At 44.4% G+C, this 19819-nt stretch overlaps 1 protein-coding gene across 4 annotated transcripts in view; it reads right to left on the bottom strand.

Annotated features, from left to right (window-relative positions):
• Positions 1 to 3716: 3716 nt before the first annotated feature.
• HOPX (HOP homeobox) overlaps positions 3717 to 19819 on the bottom strand; it is a 47037-nt gene continuing 30934 nt past the window's right edge. For 3 of the 4 annotated variants that reach the window (XM_089488839.1, XM_089488840.1, XM_089488841.1), the window contains 2 exons: positions 13420 to 13590; positions 3717 to 5619 (listed from right to left, as the gene is read on the bottom strand). In XM_089488839.1, coding sequence (XP_089344965.1) covers positions 5542 to 5619; positions 13420 to 13590 — 249 coding nt within the window. In that variant the 3' untranslated portion in view covers positions 3717 to 5541. The remainder of the gene's footprint in view (positions 5620 to 13419; positions 13591 to 19819) is intronic. The other variant, XM_089488842.1, reaches the window with a different exon arrangement.

Genomic DNA, 19819 nt, shown 5'->3' with positions numbered 1-19819 from the left:
AGGAGGAGCCGAGGAAGCACTCAACAGGCTGTCCCGAGCCACAGGAGCCGCCCCGGAGGCAGAGGCTGACGGAGCCGAGGCCGGTTGTGAATCGTCCCCCTGAACTTTGCCCTGGGCGATAGCTGAAGTAAGTCTGGACTCACGATTTTTCCTCACTTGTGAAGTCATGGAACGGCAAAGAGGGCATGACTTCACGTCGTGATCCTTTCCAAGGCAAAGCAGGCAGGACGAGTGCGGGTCCTGTACTGGGACCTTGCCCCCGCAAACGTCGCACTTCTTGAACGGAGGCGACATCAGGAACGTTTCCCCAGATGCCATCAGTGCACAATGTGCATCTAGTTGTGCATGTCACAGTTCTGTAACAAGGTGGCATGAAACCTATTAGATGTAATTCTGTGAGCATAAAGTGACACTATCTCTTTGATGCAGGATCTCAGCTACTGTATGCCTGAGGCTGAGCAGCAAATGTTACAATGGAGTTTATCACATGGGGAACAATTGGAAGTACAAACTTGTCATAAACTTGACAAGTATTAACTTGTCATAATCCTGCAATTGCACTAATAGTTTTCACATGACGTCATGTTCAAAGCACTATTATCCTGGCAATAACCCATGATAATCACACAGTTGTGCTAATGGTTTTCACATGAAGTTGAGATGAAACATGATTAAAATGCCGTTATCTCATAAATAACCAGGCAAGAAACAGCAACAACTCTTTCACGGGATTTTCCCATGAATTAGTTTTTGCTGTTTCTTGCCTGGTTATTCCCTGGTTATTCACGGGATAATGGCTCTTGTGTTAATTGCATTTTAATCACGTTTTAATCTCAATTGCACGATTTTGATGGGTTAATCACCTAATTTCCCCTTGTATGATAAACTCCCATGTTGGATTAGAAGTAGATTCCTGGGGTAAGAAGAATATTGGTTCAATTAAGATTCAGTCTCCTTTAGCAGAGTTGAGAAGTCATAGCGCTGAATTCCGTTGGTTTCTCTGAGACTAGTTTTAGCAAAGTAAGGCAAACAGGCAGTATGGAAATTTCATAGATAAAAACTTTACTAGTTACATTTAAAAGGTACAATCAAACATATATATGCAGGGCCTAAGCCCTTGTGAAGTACAGGAAGGTTTCAAGAAGAGGAACAGCTCAGAAGAGTCTGCACTCACCATCTTGAGGACGGAGGAAGAGAGGGAGGAGTCTTTTATATGCTTGTAAATATAGCTGGAAGGTTCTTTGTTCACATGAAATGGTTATTTAGGGCCTGTATGCACAGGCCCATGTTCCACCTGCCCGTGTGTCATCCTCTACAGATGATGCAGGTCAATAGCTCCAAGTCAGGATCAGCTAGTTTAGATGTCAGTCCAGCATTTGGGACCAATCCTGTCCCAAAGGGACCTTAATGTTGGGCAGAAAGAACTGTTGATTGTCAGTTTCTTGAAACCTCAGCAACACCACACATTCCTTTGCATCCTTTACCAGCTGGTGCTGCCTCGTCTTCCCTGAAGGCCCCCATTGCAGCCTGTGATGTTGGATGGGGGCCCCTGGCCACATGTGTGTAGCCAGGTGGCCCCTTTCTGCCCTTACAGGTCAGGACTTTTGATTTTGGAAGGCTGGGTAGCAAAGAGCAGCATGCATAAAGAATAGTCAACGGTCAGAGCTTACACACACACACACACACACACACACACACACACACATGACTCTACAGCCCCAGGTTCTCCCCGTTTGCTTGGCACTTTGGATAAAGCCTCTGGGAGCAGTGCATGCCCTCCCTTTCTGACCTACTCTGGCTGAAGATGGCATGGGTAAGTCTGGCTTTTCTCCTCATTGCCCAAGTAAGCAGGACCCTCTGCTGGCACAGGTGCCAATGAACTTGTGATAGATTCCTCATCATCCTTGTTGACAGCATTCCCTGCTAGCACATGTGCTGTAAACTTGTGTCAGGCCCATAGTTCATCTCAGCAACAGGTCTGAGTTCTTCTGTTTCTTCATCCTCTGAATCCAAATCGACCTCGCAGGGCAGGACATTAGGTTCATAGAGACATCCCCACAACAGGTGACTGAGCAAATGGTAAAAATTTTAGAGACTGCATATATAGAGTTAATGCATGCAGGAAACGCTGCCTAAAAGTCTATTTCTGTCATAGCAGATGAGTGGGGAAGGTTAAAGAGAATGCTTGGTTGGGAAGCATTTTCCAACCCACCACTTACCCATCCATTTACCTAAAGCCAGTCATGTTATTTTGGCACATGAGGCAGAAAGTCTCACAAGAAACATGCTCTTCTTGGGTCATAAAAATACACTGGATAGCTAACAATTTGCTGCCCTTTCATGACACTGCAAATCAGCTGCCTGAGGCATCTCTCTCTAATAATAGGGTTGGGCCCAACTCAAATGTACACCTTTTTATTATCTCTATGGAATGTCCACCTTGACATTCTTAAGCCTTGATCTGACTGTTAACTGTTGTCTCACTTTGCCAAACCTTGGAAATAATCCTTGTGACATCATACGTGGCATCATGTGTTTTTATTTGCCTATGGCTATGCCTATGCCAACCACAGTGGCTAGTAAACTTCTGCAAGTGGGTAACCACCAGCTATCCAGTATATCTGATGCTTAAACATATAAACTAAGCCAGAAGAAAATTCTAAAGCAGTCCAAAAACCTGCTTCCAACATTAAAAACCAATCCAAACCTCAGCTGACCTAATGAAAGGTATAATCTCATTTCTGTGTGTTAGCATTTGAGTGTGAAGTTATTGATACAATGAAAATCAACCTGATTCCTATTACTTGGGTTTAGGATAAACCTTAACTTGATATCTGGAACTGAATCTTGCTCTTTCTCTTGTCTGATTGTCTCATTTTAATGTAGGGTTGGCCAAAAGTCCAGCTTTATGCCCCCCAAGAGTCCAAATTGAGTTCCTTAAGGACTTTGACCATCCAAATGGCAAATTGCATCCCACAGAAGCTTCCATGCCATTTTGAGGTGAAAAATAGAATGGGTTTGTGTGTGTTGTTAGATGATATAGCCAGCCAAAGTGCTCTCCAATCTTCAGAGCTATCTACCAGGATAACAAGGTATCCTATGACCGGTATCACATTTTTTTAATATATATAAGTGCAGACTTAAACTCTTTTACAGAGAATTTGGCATAATTTAGTCTGGATGCAGAACTGAAAAAAAGTTGACTCAAATGTAGGTGTATTTATCAGGGGACTTCCGGGTGGGAAATAGTGAATTGATGCTACTGCTGTGAACTCCACAGGTAGAAAAAGCTGAAACAGCTGAACAACTAGGGGACAAGCTCTGGCCACAATTCTTTCTCTGGAAAAGGAGAAAGCACTGGGATTGCCCACATGTAGTTGAAAAACACTGTGACTCATAGAATGACGCTGAATTTGTAGCATTCTGAAAAGGGAGTTGAGCAGCGGTGGAAGAAGCAGGGATTGCTTACAGGCTTGAGCCATTTCAAGAGACATTGTCATACAGGCTGACCTTAGTTGAGAAATCCAAACCTCAGTGTAAAAGCAGAAAGCTTTATTCAGAAAACTAAAGGAATTCACAGCACAGTGATATTGTTAGGACTAAAGCAATTTCACTTACACAGTACAGTATATTAAAAGCACAGGACAATTCAAACCCTTTCATGGGCTCAAACCCTACGTGTTCCTTTTCCAAAACATGCTTGCAGTCCAACCCCCCCCCCCCCGACATAATGAAATAACTACTCCTGACAGATGGCCATCCAACCTCTGTTTAAAAACCTCCAAAGGAAGAGTCACCACCACATTCTGATGCAGTGACTGAACAGCTCTTACCTTAGAAAGTTCTTCCTAATTTTAGATGGAATCTCTTTTCCTGTAATTTGAATCTATTGTTCCATGTCTTAGTTTCTGGAGCAGCAGAAAATAAGCTGGCCCCATCTTCAACATTACATTCCTTCAAATATTTAAACATGCCTATCATGTCATTTTTTAGTCTTCTCTTTCCCAGGCTAAACATATCCAGCTCCCTAAAGATGCCCTTCATAGGGCTTTATGGTTTCCAGACCTTTGACCTTTTTGGTTGCCCTCCTTTGGACACATTCCAGCTTGTCAAGATCCTTCTTGAATTGTGGTGCCAAGAAATGGACATAGTACTCCAGGTGAGGTCTGACCAAAGTAAAATAGAGTGGTACTATTTTTTCCCTAATCTTGATGCTATATTCCTATTGATATAGCCTTGAATAGCACTGGCTTTTTTAGCTGCCGCTTCACATGACTCAATAGAAAAGGTTACAGTGCTTGGTAATGTAGAAGGAAGAAAAGTCTGAAGATTCCATTACTGGTGGTTAGACTCCATCAAGGAAGCCATGGCCCCTGAATCTGAAAACCTGAGCCGGGCTGTTGATGACAGGATGACTTGATGATCTCTCCATAGTGTCAACATAGGTCAACAACTCAACAACAATAGATAGAATTGACAAATCAGAGGCATGCATATTAGGTTTTCATAAAACATCCGATTTTTATTAACATGTTAGGGAATATTCTTGTTTCTAGGAAATACAGTCACTGTATAAGCATACACATATTATCATGTACTTATGTTGATGTTCAATGAACTGTAGGCATGTTTCAGTTCTTATAGCTAGCTTTGATATGCATACTTTGAGGCCATGGGTAAGTGGTACTCCAAGATCATGATAATACAGTGTCAGTCCAACTAAGGCCAGGAATCTGAATAGGGAGGAGAGGAACCTGGCTGCCTTGGTGCACTCTGGATCCAATCATTACTGAATGCATTTGGCATGTTTGGGCAATGCAGTTGCCTGCATGGTGGTCTGAGTGCAAGGAACCTGCACAGGATGGGGCTCAGGGTGCTAGATGCTTTGCTGGCGAAGGGTGTAAAGAAGGATTTGTACATCTGGCTTTAAATGGCTGTGGCACCATGTGAACTTCCTGTATTCACAGATTCAAGAAGATGAATGTGGGTGCAGACATATTGCAAGGTCATCTCCTGCAGGAGTGCCTGTTTGCACATATAGAAGGCCTCCACGTCTACAAACAAAACTAAATTGAGCCCCAATGTTTCATCTCCTATATTGTCAATGACTGCATTTGGTTTGTGCATGTTGCTCTTCTGTGCTCTTGCACTGACGCTGTTTTTGAAGGTATGAAGTACAGTATATAAGTACAGTATGTGTATATTTCTTCCGTTTGCTCATTTATATTAGTTTTACCAGGCATGAAAGGAAACATCATTATCAACCACACCACCTCCATACCACTATTGAAGTAGTTGTAGTCAAATTTTAGGTTTCTTTTTTGTACATTTTGTAAGATAATATCTTAACTTATAGATATGCTCTTAAATAATTAATTCTTCCCTACCCACACACACACTAGAGTTATGTACATTTTAAATAAGGCCGCTGGTTAAATAACAGGAGGAGGATGAGTTCCGATAGTAACGTGGCATTCCTCAGCACAAGAAATAATTGGGCAGTCAGTTTTCCCAGGACCATTTCTAGAAGGATAGTTCCAGTCAATCTCTGACAGACCCGCTCTCTGAAGGGAGACCTTCTGATTTCCTCCATTCAGCCAGGCGCTTCTTGAACCATTTCTGAAAATGTGGAAAGACACATGCAGAAAAATTAAGTTGCTTGGCACAATACCTAGGCATAAAGATGTGCTGCTGCTGCTGCTGCTGCTGCTGCTGCTGAAGATAAAAACTCCCCTAAGAGTTTTTATGCAAGTGTTTTTAAGAGTTTTTATGAGAGTGCAGCATGAGCATTCAAATGAAGATGGGTCAAATGTGACATACAGCAGAATGAGGTGGTAGACTATGGTTGGGTCAGTGGTGTCATTAGGGGCTGTTGGAGGTGTGGACCACACCAGGTGACACCTGGGCAGAGGGGTGACACCTGGTTGGGTCCTCCTCTCATGGTGATGGAGTGTGGTGCTGGTCCTTCTCTGCTGCCTGGGCTCTCTCTGTTGAGGGAGACAAGGCAGCAAAGAAGGCATGTGCATGCTCCCTCACCTTCCTTGGTGCCTTGGCTAGCTTGCCTGAGCTAGCTAAGGCATTGGGGAGAAAGGGGCGAGTACACAAATGTCTGGCTCTCCCACCTTCCCCAGTGCCTTGACTGGGAAACTGCTGCAGCTGCCCTCCTTGCAACCACATTGGGTGACACTGACACAAGACAGAGAGTGAGAGAGTATACAGTCCATAGCCACAGATTTTTTATCCATGGATTCAAATATCCAGAGCCTGAAAATATTTTTAAAATATTTTAAAAATATATCCCTTGAAGCCAAGATGACGAAACTGAGGGTGTCATGGACACATCATGAGAAGGCACGAATCACTAGAAATGACAATAATACTAGGAAAGGTGGAGGGCAGTAGAAAGGGGGGAAGGCCACATGCTAGATGGCAAGACTCAATTAGAAGGGTCATGGGCATTAAGCTACAAGTCTTAAGCGGAGCAGTGGAGGAGAGGTGGTCTTGAAGATGTCTCATCTACAGGGTCTCAATGTGTCTGGGCCAACTCAACAGTAATTTAACAACAAACATGCAAGGGAAGTAGGAAGGGGCTATGGTGGCAGCCATTTCTTCCTCCCTTCCCCATCCTGCTACCTCCATCTGTCCTGGGAACTTGTGCACAACCCAAAGTCCCTCCTCGTGCTCACCCATCCCAATTCCTTCCCCCCTCCTGCCCACATGAGAAAGTGAGCAAAGGAAGATGCTTGCGGCCAGTCCAACCACCCTGCCAGTTTGGTTCCCTCCCCAGCAACCAAAGAAGTGACCACTGACTTCACCAGTGTTAACAAAGTTGTTATTAGAAATATAGTATAGCAGCAGCCCTTGCACCCCTAACCTGCATGAATGTGGAGGGACAACTGTATTTAATAAAATGGAATCAAATAATGAATTTTACTCCAGTCAACAAGACTAGGTTGGCAACTGTCAGCCAGAGGACCTTTTTTCAGTCACCCTGAGACTGTGGAATGACCTGCCGGAAGAGATTCGACAGCTGAATATGCTGTCTGAATTTAAAACAGCACTGAAGACCAACCTCTTCTGGCAGGCTTAGCCAGATGATTTTTAAATTGTGAATTTTAAATTATGAATTTTAAATGGAGACTGTTTTAATATGTAAACATCATCTTTGGGGTTGTTCTCACTTAAGATTTGAAATGATTTAAAATACAACGTTTTTAATAAAATCGATTCAAAATAACACTGTTCTTATCCCGCTATTCGAATCGCTTTGTTCATCGTTCCCATCTGGTTATTTAAATCGAAGTTTTTACCTGCAAGCGTTCCTACTTGGCATGAAATCGGTGTTTAAATAAAGCCATTCTTCTCCTCCATACCTTATTCGGAGCTGTCAATCAATAGTACGTCAGAATGACGTAACGTTAATCCGGAATATTTGGAAGCGATTTATCTTTTGGCATCGTTTCCATTTCATTGACTGTTTGTGAATTTAGCGAATTTAGGAAAACGAATTTAGGAAACCCAAGCTCTTTCCAGAGGAACTATGGGATAGGTTTTCCATGACAGCATCCCCTCTTCATGTCTCCCAAGACAGCCAGGGAGAATCCCTTCAGAGAGCCCAAAGATCAATGAAGGAGGCTGCTGGAAAAGCGAATTTAGGAAACCCAAGCTCTTTCCAGAGGAACTATGGGATAGGTTTTGGAGGGCAGCATCCTGTCTCCCAAGACAGCCAGGGAGAATCCCTTCAGAGAGCACAGAGATCAATGGGAGAGGCTTCTGGCAAAGCGAAGCTCTTTCCAGAGGAACTATGGGAGAATCCCTTCAGAGAGCCCAGAGATCAATGAAGGAGGCTGCTGGAAAAGCAGGGAGGGAGCACTCTTCCCAAAGATTCTCTTTCCAGGGTTGGAGGAGAAGGCAGATTCCATTTGAGAAATGGAGGGAGAAAGGCTCTATCCCCCCCCCCCCCCATTGATCAGAGCCCTTCCTTGCCTGGGCGAGATCAGATGCCTCCTCGCGAGGAGCCTTCCCTTCCCTGTCTGGGCGAGATCAGAGCCCAAGCGGGCAGGGAATGCCTCTTTGAGAGGAGCCTTCCCTTCCTGCCTCTCCTCCGTTAGAAATGGGCTCTCCCCACACAGAGGGGAGGTTGCAATCCACCGGGGGAAGCCTTGTACTCCTTTGGCAGATGCAGGCGCTTGAGCAGCCGGGACTTCAGGCGCTTAAAGCGCTGAAGAGATTAAGCGCCTGTAAACCATTAAAATAAAAAATAAAAATAATCCTTATCTCTTATTGAAAGACCACAGCGGACAAAGGGGTGAGGGAAGCAAAAATGGCGACAGCCAGATGGATGGGGACAGAAAGGGCAACTCCCCCAAGGACAGCCCCATCGCACTCGGCTCCTCCCATCCATCTAACACGATTTCAAAGGTTGTCATTCCTATTTAAATGCTCCGGTTCCTAACTCGAATCAAGGGAAAAACGTAGGTCGGACCCTAGTGTTTTCTTTAACACGCGTTAAATGAGGAAAACTCGATTTAAATTTTTATCCCGCTCTACGATTCGATTTGTAGTGGGGACGATTGCGGGTTGCTCTAGAACCGTTCTAGGTTTAAATCGGATCCTAATAGGAACGCCACTCCTTGGATTCGATTCAGAACGCGGGGTTTCACCTAGTGGGAACAACCCCTTTATCCTTTTAAAGTGATGTGTGTTTTAACTGATGCCTTTTAACTGATATTGTTCATCTGTCAATTGTTTTTGTTCCCCACCTCGAGGCAGGTAAGAAACAACAACAACAACAACAGGCAATATCACATGTATAGCAATAACATGTATAGAAGGCATCTGTTGTACTAGTTTGTTATTGCATATATTGTATTGTTTAATCCATAATGTTGTTATTCTTATCAATATATCATTTTCAATTTATTAGACTTGTCACACTTTGTCCACCTCTGCAGTCTGGTGCTTTCAGCACTTTTGTACTCATTTTGTACTGCAGCTCGCCCTTTCTTCCATACCTCATTTCATTCTTACATCAGTCTTGCTTAAATCTACTGCTCTTGAGGAGTGGAGTGTTGCAAACTACACACTGCATTCAACCCTGGTTGACCAGACGCTCTCCATTTCCAGGACATGTCTTATATTTCAGCATTCTGTCCAAAATGTCCTCCATTTTGAGCATGACTAAGAAGCATGAATTTACATTTACAGTATTAGTGTTTTTAATTTTTATGTTGGAATGTTCTTCATGTTTCTTGAATGTCCTACATTTTGCAATGCCTTGTCCTCCTTGATGGTTATGACATCTGGTCACCCTGATTCAATACAGGTTAAACCTGCTGCAGGTTGAAGCTTTGCTCTGGTGGCACAACTAACTACAATTCCCAGAATTTCATAGCCTAGAGCCAAGGCAGTTATAGGTGCCAAACTGGATTATTTCTGCAGTGCAGATACAGCCTATGTTACCCACATACTTTTAAAAGCCTCCTTAAAACTGACCGTTCTCCTTCCTTAGCAAAAGCTGTAGAGAGAATGAGGGGATGATCCAACACAGGACTACAGTGCATGGAAAACAAGGGGTTGAACCTTCCTCCCCACCATGTTCTGTTATCAAAAAATCATTTCCCCACCCAAGAAGCTGTGACTTTCTGCAAAAAAGAAAGAAAAAGCCTTGTCAAAAGCAGAGGACAAGATTGCTAAATAATTATGAACTTGGTGTCCAGCAAGACACTATTATTCTTGGAATATAAATAATCAGCTGACTAGACAGCAGACAAAACAACAGCAGACACTGACTTAATATGGGAAAAGGAAAAACTAATCAAGAAAAGATCGGAACACCAGACTGGATTCTCAGCAAAAGGAAAGAAATGCAGACCATTTAAAAAATAGTAATCAGATATTCATTATTTTACATTAAGAATGTGGGGGTCATAATGAGCTTCACTCACAGTGCTAAAAAGTGGAACTTGTTTTGCTTCTACTGACTGAAAAAGAGGACTCCGGCTGCATCCGCACTGCAGAAATGATCCAGTTTGACACCACTTTAACTGCTATGGCTCAATGCTGTGAAATTCTGGCAACTGTAGCTTGTATCACACCAAAGCGCTCTGACAGAAAAGGCTAAATATCCCACAAAATTACAATTTCTGGAATTCCACAGCATGGAGCTGTGGCAGTTAAAATGGTGTCAAACTGGATGATTCCTGCAGTACGGATGCAGCCAGAAAGGAAGATGATGGCTTCCTTGATAAAGAAGCCAAGTCATAAGCCTGGTTTGGTTGTAGAGATTATGTTCACTGCAAGAGTCAGCGTTTTAAATTTCCACTCACCTCCTGGCCAAATTATTTCCTTATTGCTTCGAATCCTGCCCATCACATAGAAGCCTCCCCACCCACACGCCCATCCATCACTGGTAATTGCAGCTGCCATAAGAAGTACAAAAACTCTCTACGCAGTGGGCAGGATGGCTGAAGGCGAGAAAGCCACCACAGGGGGATCAAATCCTGTTAGACTGGCTCAGTGTCACACAGCTTCTCACTGCCCCAAACCGACTTTCTGAATCAGTGCTGAATGTGCAAACTGGCCCTGCTGAACCTGCGTTTGAGATCCAAACCTGACTGTAAGACGGTGGGAATGGAATAGCCAAGGTTTAATTTTAAGACAATTGTTTGGCTGGAACATTACCCTTTGCCTGCCTTACCTTGACTGGAGTGGTCAAGGTTTAATTTTAACATGACCACTTAGCTGGAAAGTCATCCTTTGCCTGCCTGTAATCACTCAAAAATCAGCAAACTGTAGTTGTTTCATATTCACAATTACTAGTTACAATTTTGACACTGGTGCTGCAATCGTAACTTGCTACCAAACCTGCTTTACCAAGCATCAGCTGCATGGGGATGTTAGCATACCCTACACCTTTTTCGCTGCATATGGGGTTTCATATTTAATTTTATATTATGATATGATATTCATATTAAACATTGGGCATGTTTGAAAGGTCACAATGACCTGTGAAAACGCGGAGATTACACGGGAAAGGAGTTGTGCTGACCTGAGGACATGCAGAGACCTAGATACTACTAAAATAAATGCTAAATGGGTTTGCTGATCATTCCGTCCTCCCTCCAGGCTCTTTGCATTTCCTCCTGCATTGGAGACAAAGCAAATCCCATCGCATAGCAATCAGAGACCATACCCTTCACCTCAACTCCTGATGTGTTCCTAGTCACCCTTCTTGCCCAACCATCAGGGATTGTCTCAGATATAACCAATGTTTTGTCATTCCACTGTTTTGGGTCCCGTTTGTCAATTCCATGGGGAAACCATAAAAATGTTTGTTATACCATTTGGTAATATGAAGCACCATTTGAAGGCATGAAATTGGATATACATATCCACCCCAGCCCTCGCCACTTTATTCACTGATAGCGGATCTGTTTACAGACCAGGGCTCCATTTTGCTCTCTATGTACTGTAATCTTCAGATGCTGTCCATTTTTGATGCACCTCTCTTCAGGACTGGTAGTTATTCCCCCCTTCAGCTCCTGATTCCTTTCTATCTAACCTTCCACACCTGTCTTTTTAATAGCCTTGTATGGTTCTTAAGGTTGCATTGGTTTTTGTGTGTTTGCATGCACCCATTTCTAAATAAAACCCTTCTATTGACTGAAACTGCTCTCTGCAGATCGTACTGGTGTACATAGGTGAAAAGATCCCAGAAGTTACCTTCCTCTTGCAGGCTTTTTTTTGAGCTTTAATTTCACCAGATTTTCCAAAGAAATGCTGATACTGCTGATAGGGACCCAAACATCCCTCCCCACCTTTTAGGTTAACAGGATAAAGGAGGTCCATTCTGCCAATGATCAGAGGTATGGTTGAATGATGTTTCCATCAGGTTTGAGGGAGACAGGCCAGGATAAGTTACATAGGCCTGTTACAGGCGGGTTATAGACCGCCCATTTGGGGCGGGCTGCACCTGCCCCTTTCCCCGCTGTATTGGGGCATCAGTGTGCAGAGCAGCGGCCGCTGAGGCCCCGATCCGCCGCTTTTTGGGCTGCGGGGAAGCGGCAAAGGGCCCCTTCCCCGCAGCCTGAAAAGGGGTGTCCCTGGGGCTTCAAGCCCCAAGGACACCCCGCGTTTGGCCCCTTTCTCCTTTGGTCCGCTGGGCGCAGCTGTCTGAAGGCTGCGCCCAGCGGACCAAACCAGGAAGGAGCTCCGAAACGGAGCTCCTTCTGGGGTTGCGGAAAGGGCGCCCTAGGCGCCCTGCCGTGACCCCAATACGTCACAACCACGCCACGTCATTTGGAGGCGGCGCGATCGTCACGTATCGATGGCGGCGGCCGTGTGCAGAGCGCGCACTAGGGTTAGGGCGGTGCGGAAGCACTGCCCCGTCTTAACCCTAGTATGCGCTCCACGCATACTTTTTAGCCCGTCTGTAACGGGCCACAGACTGCCAAAATAAAGCTGCTCCAGGTCTCTTTGGAGGTATGCTGTTTAAATGATGCATGCATCCTAAGAATCTGTAAGCTGCACCAAAGCTGCACTCCAGTGCTTAGGAATGGGATGTGGCTTTGGTGCGACCTCCAGACTCTTAGGACCCATGCATCATTTAAATAGCATACCTCCAAAGAGACCCGAAGCAGCTTTATTTTGGCAGTCTGTAACAGGCCATAGTTAAGTACTTAGTTAATGGTAAGCTGATACAAGATTCCATTCATGAATCCCAGCCTAGTTGTAACCTCAGAAATTAACCTGATATGGAAAGCAAAATGACAAGAACACAGCCAGGGAGGTAATGCTACACATGAATAAATAATATAGCTGACCTCATCCATTTACCTTGGCCCTGAGGTAATATGAGACAAAAATGTTCTTTGGGTGGAGTTTGATGGTCTGAATAGACACACACACATTGTTATTTGTGATTAAGGTTGCCATACTGAAAACTAGGGGAGGCTCCCATAACATTAATGGTTATGTAACAGACAGCATTTCAAAAGATGTTAATTGTCATCCATGTAGCAAGGTAACAAGCAACACCTACTGAAATGGTCTTTTCTGCATAACTATTAAAGATTCAGGAACCCTCTCCATTTTTGTTTCCAGAGCCATTGTGGTCTAGTGCCTTGAGTGTTGGACTAGGATTCTGGAAACCAGGGCTGAAATACCCATTCGGCCATGGAAACCCAGTGATCTCATTGGGCAAGTCACATTCTCTCATCCTCAGAGGAAGACAAAGACAAACCCCTTCTGACCAAAAAGCACTACTGAATCTTTGCTACAACACAGTGCATGTCTGAATCAGCCCATTGTGATGAAAGACAAATGCATTTAATGTGAAGAAGATAGCAGGAGGCTGAACTCAACAGGAGGCATATATGAGCCCAATGAAGAGGTGTGTTTTGTAGGTTGGTTGCTTACCAGGGTCTCTTCCTCGGTCAGCCCTGCCTCAGCAGCAATAAGGCAGAGGGTAGCAGGGTCAGGGTGCTTGTTCACTTTGTTAAAGTTGTACTCCAGGATTTCCACCTGTTCCTCCGTGGGACTGTCAGTTGTTTCTGTGGACATCTTCTCTTTGGACAAATTTGAAGGTGACTGTGAGATGTAGAGAATCAAATATAAGAGTCAGACTATGTGCCAAGTTCATTCACTATTCCTTTTGATTCAGCTAAACAAATATGTTTTTTAAACAAAAAATCAAATTTTGTCAGTTTTTGGTGGTTTGGCAGTGTCAAAACTTCATCAGGTGTCAACTGTAAAATGCTGGCCTTCAAGACATGCCAACATCCAGTATTCAAGCACAGTATAGCCCCCCATTCCCATGCATCAGCCAGGTCTGTCGTAGATGATCTGCATTTCTGATTTCTCAGCTGGTCAAAGAATCTCAATTTCACCCTCTTCTTGGCTGTCATCTGCCTGCAGCCTGCAAATTTACTTCAAAGCTGCTATGGTGGAGAACCTTGTACTAAATTATCTCAACGGGAGAGAGGAGATGGAGTCTTGCTCTTCCCAGTAGGTCCAGACAAGAATAAAAGAAAGAGGTGTTTGAGATGCTCTGAGGTTTGTCCTCCTTCAGCAGACTGTGTGACCTCAATAGCATCTTTCAGAAAACACAATAATACTGCACAGAAGCATTCCTGATTTGAAAATATTTTCCCTCTCCCATGCAATTATGTTTTTGAGATTTGCATAAACCTTATATTTTAGGAGTCATTCAAATGTCATTTTTTTTAGTGTGGTGATGCAAATCATCCCACTCATGCATTCTGGGTTTGTTATTCACACTATGGAACTGCATTGATGTGTATTTCTGCAAGTTCAGTTGGTTGCATGTGCAAGCATTCAAATAAAGATGGAGTCAACTATGCAAATGCATTCAGAATCCTTTTTGGATATGCAGCATTTTATCCTGGGTCTATTTGAGTCTATTCGCATTGGTTATTCACACTACTGGCAATGTGAATCTTTTTTAAAATCTTGGGGGAAAACCTGCTATCTATTATCCCGGATTAACTGGGTTTTTGGCCACATACACACAAACTTAATTGGGTGCATCCGAGATGGATGTGAATAATGGAGATTTATCCTGGATTGTAAAATGCTGGCCTTCAAGATTTAACCCAAATTCATTCTGGTTAATTTTCACAGTGTTATAACCTATAAGATATGCAAATGACACCATACTTCTAGTTGAAAAAAATCACAGACCTAAAGCAACCACTAAGGAAGGTCAAGGAAGAAACTGCAAAGGGAGGCTTACTCCTGAATGTAAACATAATGACCTGAGGGAATCTATAGAAATTCAACCTAGACAATGAGGAAATAGAAAAAGTAGGATATTAAAAGATTGGAATCTTCTACATATAATCATTTCAAGCTCAATATGTACTAATATAGTTTGGAAGTAAAATAGGTGCTAAAATATATGTCCACTAATAGTCTCTTCTCTTACTTCTTCTCCCCCTGTTCAGTTTCTCATTCCCTCTTTTAAGATGTAATTGTAGATGAATGACACAGGTATGTATTACTGTATGGATACTGCTGCATATCAACAATACAGGGAAAGGAAGAAAAACTTTCTCAAAGTTAATAGCAAAGAACAAAGCTGAAAATAAAATAAAATAAATCGATCACATTTCCTGTCTCCAGATCCATATAAAACACTGGATACAATGCTGTGTGGTAATATTTAAGCCTTCACAGAGAGTGTGGCAGGAAAAAAACAAAACCCTATGGCAGCCTTTTATACCATTGAAAAGTCATTTATTTCCAATACAATCACGGCTTGCAAATCTTTTTTTTAAAAAAAAGAATTCTAGAAAGCATACTTGGGCTGCATCCACACTGCAGAAATAATCCAGTTGACACCACTTTAACTGCCATGGCTCAATGCTATGGAATTCTGGGAACAGTACATTGTTCCGCTCTTATCCATTGAGGCACACTAAGGCCAAGATCTTACATCAGGTTTGCACAGAGCAAATCTTCACATGTGGAGTTACACAGATATTGTGCTACATTAATGTGCAACTAATAAGTAACTAAGTGCAGATGCATCCCAGTACCACATTCACAACTCCATTTCCATCAGGAGGCAGCAATGTTTGCATAATGCATGCACCAACAAACTGAGGCATGCATAGGACACTAACAGAAATACAACCTTTAAGTTGACCTCATGCTTTTGTTTGTAGGGATGTGGGAGGGCACTTTAGCTTTTCTAATTTGGCTGGCAGCAGAGGCTCGAATTCAATAAATTAGGACACTGTACCATTATGCATTCCATATATAGAACTTGAAAAAAATCAATAGCAAAGCCACTGCAGTAAACAACACCATAGGACTGCTATAGCACAATATTCTTGGTAGCACTAGCCAAAAGCAATTCAGCTGCTATGCATTTTGATCAGCAGTTCCAATTCCCAGGTATATTTTGAAGGTTTACTTTGGAGTAAATAGACATATACAGTGGACCCTTGGTACCCGCTGGGGTTTGGTTCCAGGATGCCCCGTGGATACCAAAATTCATGGATGCTCAAGTCCCATTAAATACATTGGCATAGTGAAATGGTATCCCTTATATAAAATGGCAAAATCAAAGTTTGCTTTTTGGAATTTATATATAGATGTGTGTGTATGTGTATGTTCAAGCCATGGATAATATACACAAACACACACACATATGATTAGGGATGGTTGGATCCATAGATAAAAAATCCATGAATATGGAGGGCCGCCTGTAGGACATTGCCTTATAGAGACGTGGGGTAAAATGTCTCCTCCTCTCAACCTACTGATGTTACAGTCCTCTCAACACAAATGGCAGCTTCTAACTGATTTACAGAAAGGAGGATTATGTGAGGAGTCTTGTCTTCATTGTTCCATCCCTGTAGTAGCTACAGTTTCCTTCTCCTCCTCATCTCCCAACAACAAGACAGTAGAAGAATGTGATCTAGTAATATAACTTCTGCACATTGCATAGGATGAAAAGGCTCATCGAGGCTCAAGCGGGAGATGCCTACCAGATAAGGACAAGAGACATTTGGTGAATGGGGGTGATCTGCTTCTTCCAGGACATGTTCAAACATACACATTTTTGCTTGAAGATGAATTAGAGAATCACATACTACACAAGTGAGTAAGAGAGGAGCCAACCTACAGAGACTCGGCAGTGAATTAACAACTAGCAAAAGGTTCCCCATATGGCGGGAACTTGTATGGATATAGAATAGAATCACAGAGTTGAAATAGACACAAGGGCCTTCTATTCCAACCCCCTTCTGCCATGCAGGAATACACCATCAAAGCACCCCCGACAGATGGCCATCCAGCCTCTGTTTAATAACATGTGGCCATGAAGACAGTTTGTGAGTGGCAGGTTGTGGCTACTCACCCGTAGGTGTTCCTACTCTGTCTTTGGTCTTTCCATGAGGGCCTTCTTTGCCCCTGGATAGCTACAGACTGTTCTGAGATGAGGATGGGTGTACTATAGCTGTCATGGTGATTCACGTCCCATAGGCACGGTATTGCTTCTCTAATGTAGGAACTTGAGGAGGGATGGAGGAAACAAGGTTGAGGAGGGCATCTCTCTACTGAGAGAAGGGTTACCAGTTCTCCCTATTCTATACATAACTTGTTTGCTCTCTCTCAGCTCTTTGGTGTCACTTTTCCCATTTCCACAACCAAAGCAGTTCAAGAAAAGTGGCCGGGCATGCAGAAGCCCAGAATGTGATTACATTTAGCATCTGGTTATATTTAGCAATGCTATCTTTAGTTTTTTCAAGGCCACCATAAGGATTTAGCATGGTCAGGCAATTAACCAAGAACTGGCGGCTCAGAAGGACCTCGCCCCAACCTGACCAAACTCAGCACCTTCAAAACTCAGTGCTTTTGCTATTCCTGCTGCTACCCAAGCTGGAGCATGGCACCAATGCTGCATACATATAGGATAATAATGATTAATACAGAAATGAATCTGGACAGCTCATATCCCATATAAGATCTCTCTCCTACTGACCCTCACAGAATCAATGTGCATTGCTGCTGTTGCTGTGTGCCTTTAAGTCGTTCCCCACTTATGGCAACCCTAAGATGAACCTATCATGGGATTTTCTTGGCAAGAGTTGTTCAGAGGAGGTTTGCCATTGCCTTCCCTGAGGCTGAGAGCATGTGACTTAGTCAAGACCACCCAGTGGGTTGCTAGGAAGCGTTTGAAATGGGACTGGGCAGCGAGAGAGGGGGGTGTTTAATCTTCCTTGTGCCTGATGGTTCTTCTCTGCAAATGCCCCCTTATCCAGTGATTTTGAAAAGCATCTCTGCCAACTGTGCCCCAAAGTCAGAAAATCTATCTAGCATAAAAATGGCATTAGGTATTTCTCAGTGGAAAATAGGTGAGTGCAGGGATGTGGGCGGGGAGACCACCCACCTACTCATCTTCTACTTCCAGCTACTCATCCTCTCCTTTGAAGGTGTCTAGTCGGGCCCTTTGTAATTGTTTTTGTTGTTCTGTGCCTCCAAGTCATTTTTGACTTATGGTGACCGTAAGGTAAAGCTATTGTGGGGTTTTCTTGACAGGTTTTTTCTTTACCATTCTGCAAAGCTACCTATCCTGTCTTGGAAGAACAAGAGAAATGCTGAGAGCAGAGTTGGGATTAGTTTATTTTATTTTGGCTGCAGGTCCCACCAAGGCATACCTCCTCTGAAGAAACTTGCCAAGAAAACCCTGTGAAAGGTTCTCTTTAGGGTCATCACAAGCTGGAAACAACTTGAAAGCAAACAACAACAACACACACGCACACACACATACACACACTCCCATCCAATATGGCTGCTGGACATTGTAACTGGGGGATTCTGAGTTTGTGGCCCAAAATGTAACTTTATCAACAATGATATGTCTGCAGAAGGCCTCCTGGTAAGATCACTGTGGCTTACATAAGAGTGGAAACAGGGAAATACACATACAATATGTCTGCACCATATACGGGCGCACTATACGTGGCTTCAAGCATATGTTGAACCCGTGTGACTATTAAACAAATGATGCTGCACCACACCATGAACACACACTCCATTGTTTGCAATGCGGTGTGAGATCCAGAACAGATCCCCCATGTAAGGGAAAGTCCCACTGTACTGTATATACTCATGTATATGTCTAGAAATTTAGGTGAAAAAATTGACCAAAAAACCTGAGTTGACTTATCAACAGGTCAATGTAATTACTGATCTTAACTCTTATTTAAAAGAAGGAACCATTCCCTAGTGAAAAGCAAAAGTATAATCTGTCCTGGAAGCACTGACCCTCTCCACTCTCATCCATCCAGCCTTAAGAGTAAGCACAAAGAGTTATGCCTGCTGTGATTTTGTAAATTCTTTGACATTGCTTTGCTTTGCTTCATCCTTTAGATCAGGGGTAGGCAACCTTTCTGGACCAGGGGCTGGGTTGCTGTCCCTCAGGCGACCCCCTCCGGGGGTGGGGCCACATGCCAGGGGTGGAGCTTCCACCCTCCGGGGTGGGGCCACGTGCCGGGGGTGGAGTTTCACCCTCCGGGGGCCAGGCCTCCCCATCTTTGCAGGCCGCTGACGGGGCCCCAGGCCCTGTCAGAGGCCAGCAAAAAAGCCTCTTGGAGGACCCCAGTGATGGCACCGGGCCTCCTGGAGTCCCGCTGCCGCCGCTGGAGCCCTGTTGGAGGGCGCCACCGACGGCATCGGGCCTCCAGGAGGCCCGCTGCCGCTGCCGGAGCCCTTGAACAGGGCTGCGACGACGGCATTGGGCCTTCCAGGGGCCCGCTGCCGCCGCCGGAGTCCTGTTGGAGGGCATCAGCGATGGCATCGGGCCTCCAGGAGGCCCAATGCCGTTGCCGGGGCCTTCGAACAGAGCTCTGACGGCTTCAGCGGGCCTTCCAGAGGCCCGATGCGGCCGTCGGAGCCCTCTTTGAGGGCGCCAGCGACAGCATCGGGCCTCCAGGAGGCCCGATGCCATCGCCGGGGCCCTCGAACAGGGCTCCGACGGCTTCAGCAGGCCTTCCAGAGGCCCGATGCGGCCGTCGGAGCCCTCTTTGAGGGCGCCAGCGACAGCATCAGGCCTCCAGGAGGCCCGATGCAGCCGTTGGAGCCCCATTCGAGGGCTCCCTCGGCCACATCGGGCCTCCTGGAGGCCGAAGTCTCGCACGACCTTGTTTGAGGTCGCGCAAGACTTCGCCTCTGGGCGCCACCATTTTTTCACCCAAAATGGCGCCGAACTCTCGCGCGACCTCAAAGAAGGTCGCGCAAGAGTTCGCCGCCATTTTGGGTGAAAAATGGCGGCGCCCCGCGTGGCTTT

Source organism: Sceloporus occidentalis, unplaced genomic scaffold (genome assembly GCF_023333645.1).
Source record: "Sceloporus occidentalis isolate IW3139 unplaced genomic scaffold, rSceOcc1.0.p SCAF_1, whole genome shotgun sequence".
Taxonomy (NCBI): Eukaryota; Metazoa; Chordata; class Lepidosauria; order Squamata; family Phrynosomatidae; genus Sceloporus; species Sceloporus occidentalis.
Note: the sequence above shows the minus strand (reverse complement) of the source record. Positions and strands in the feature narration are given on the sequence as shown.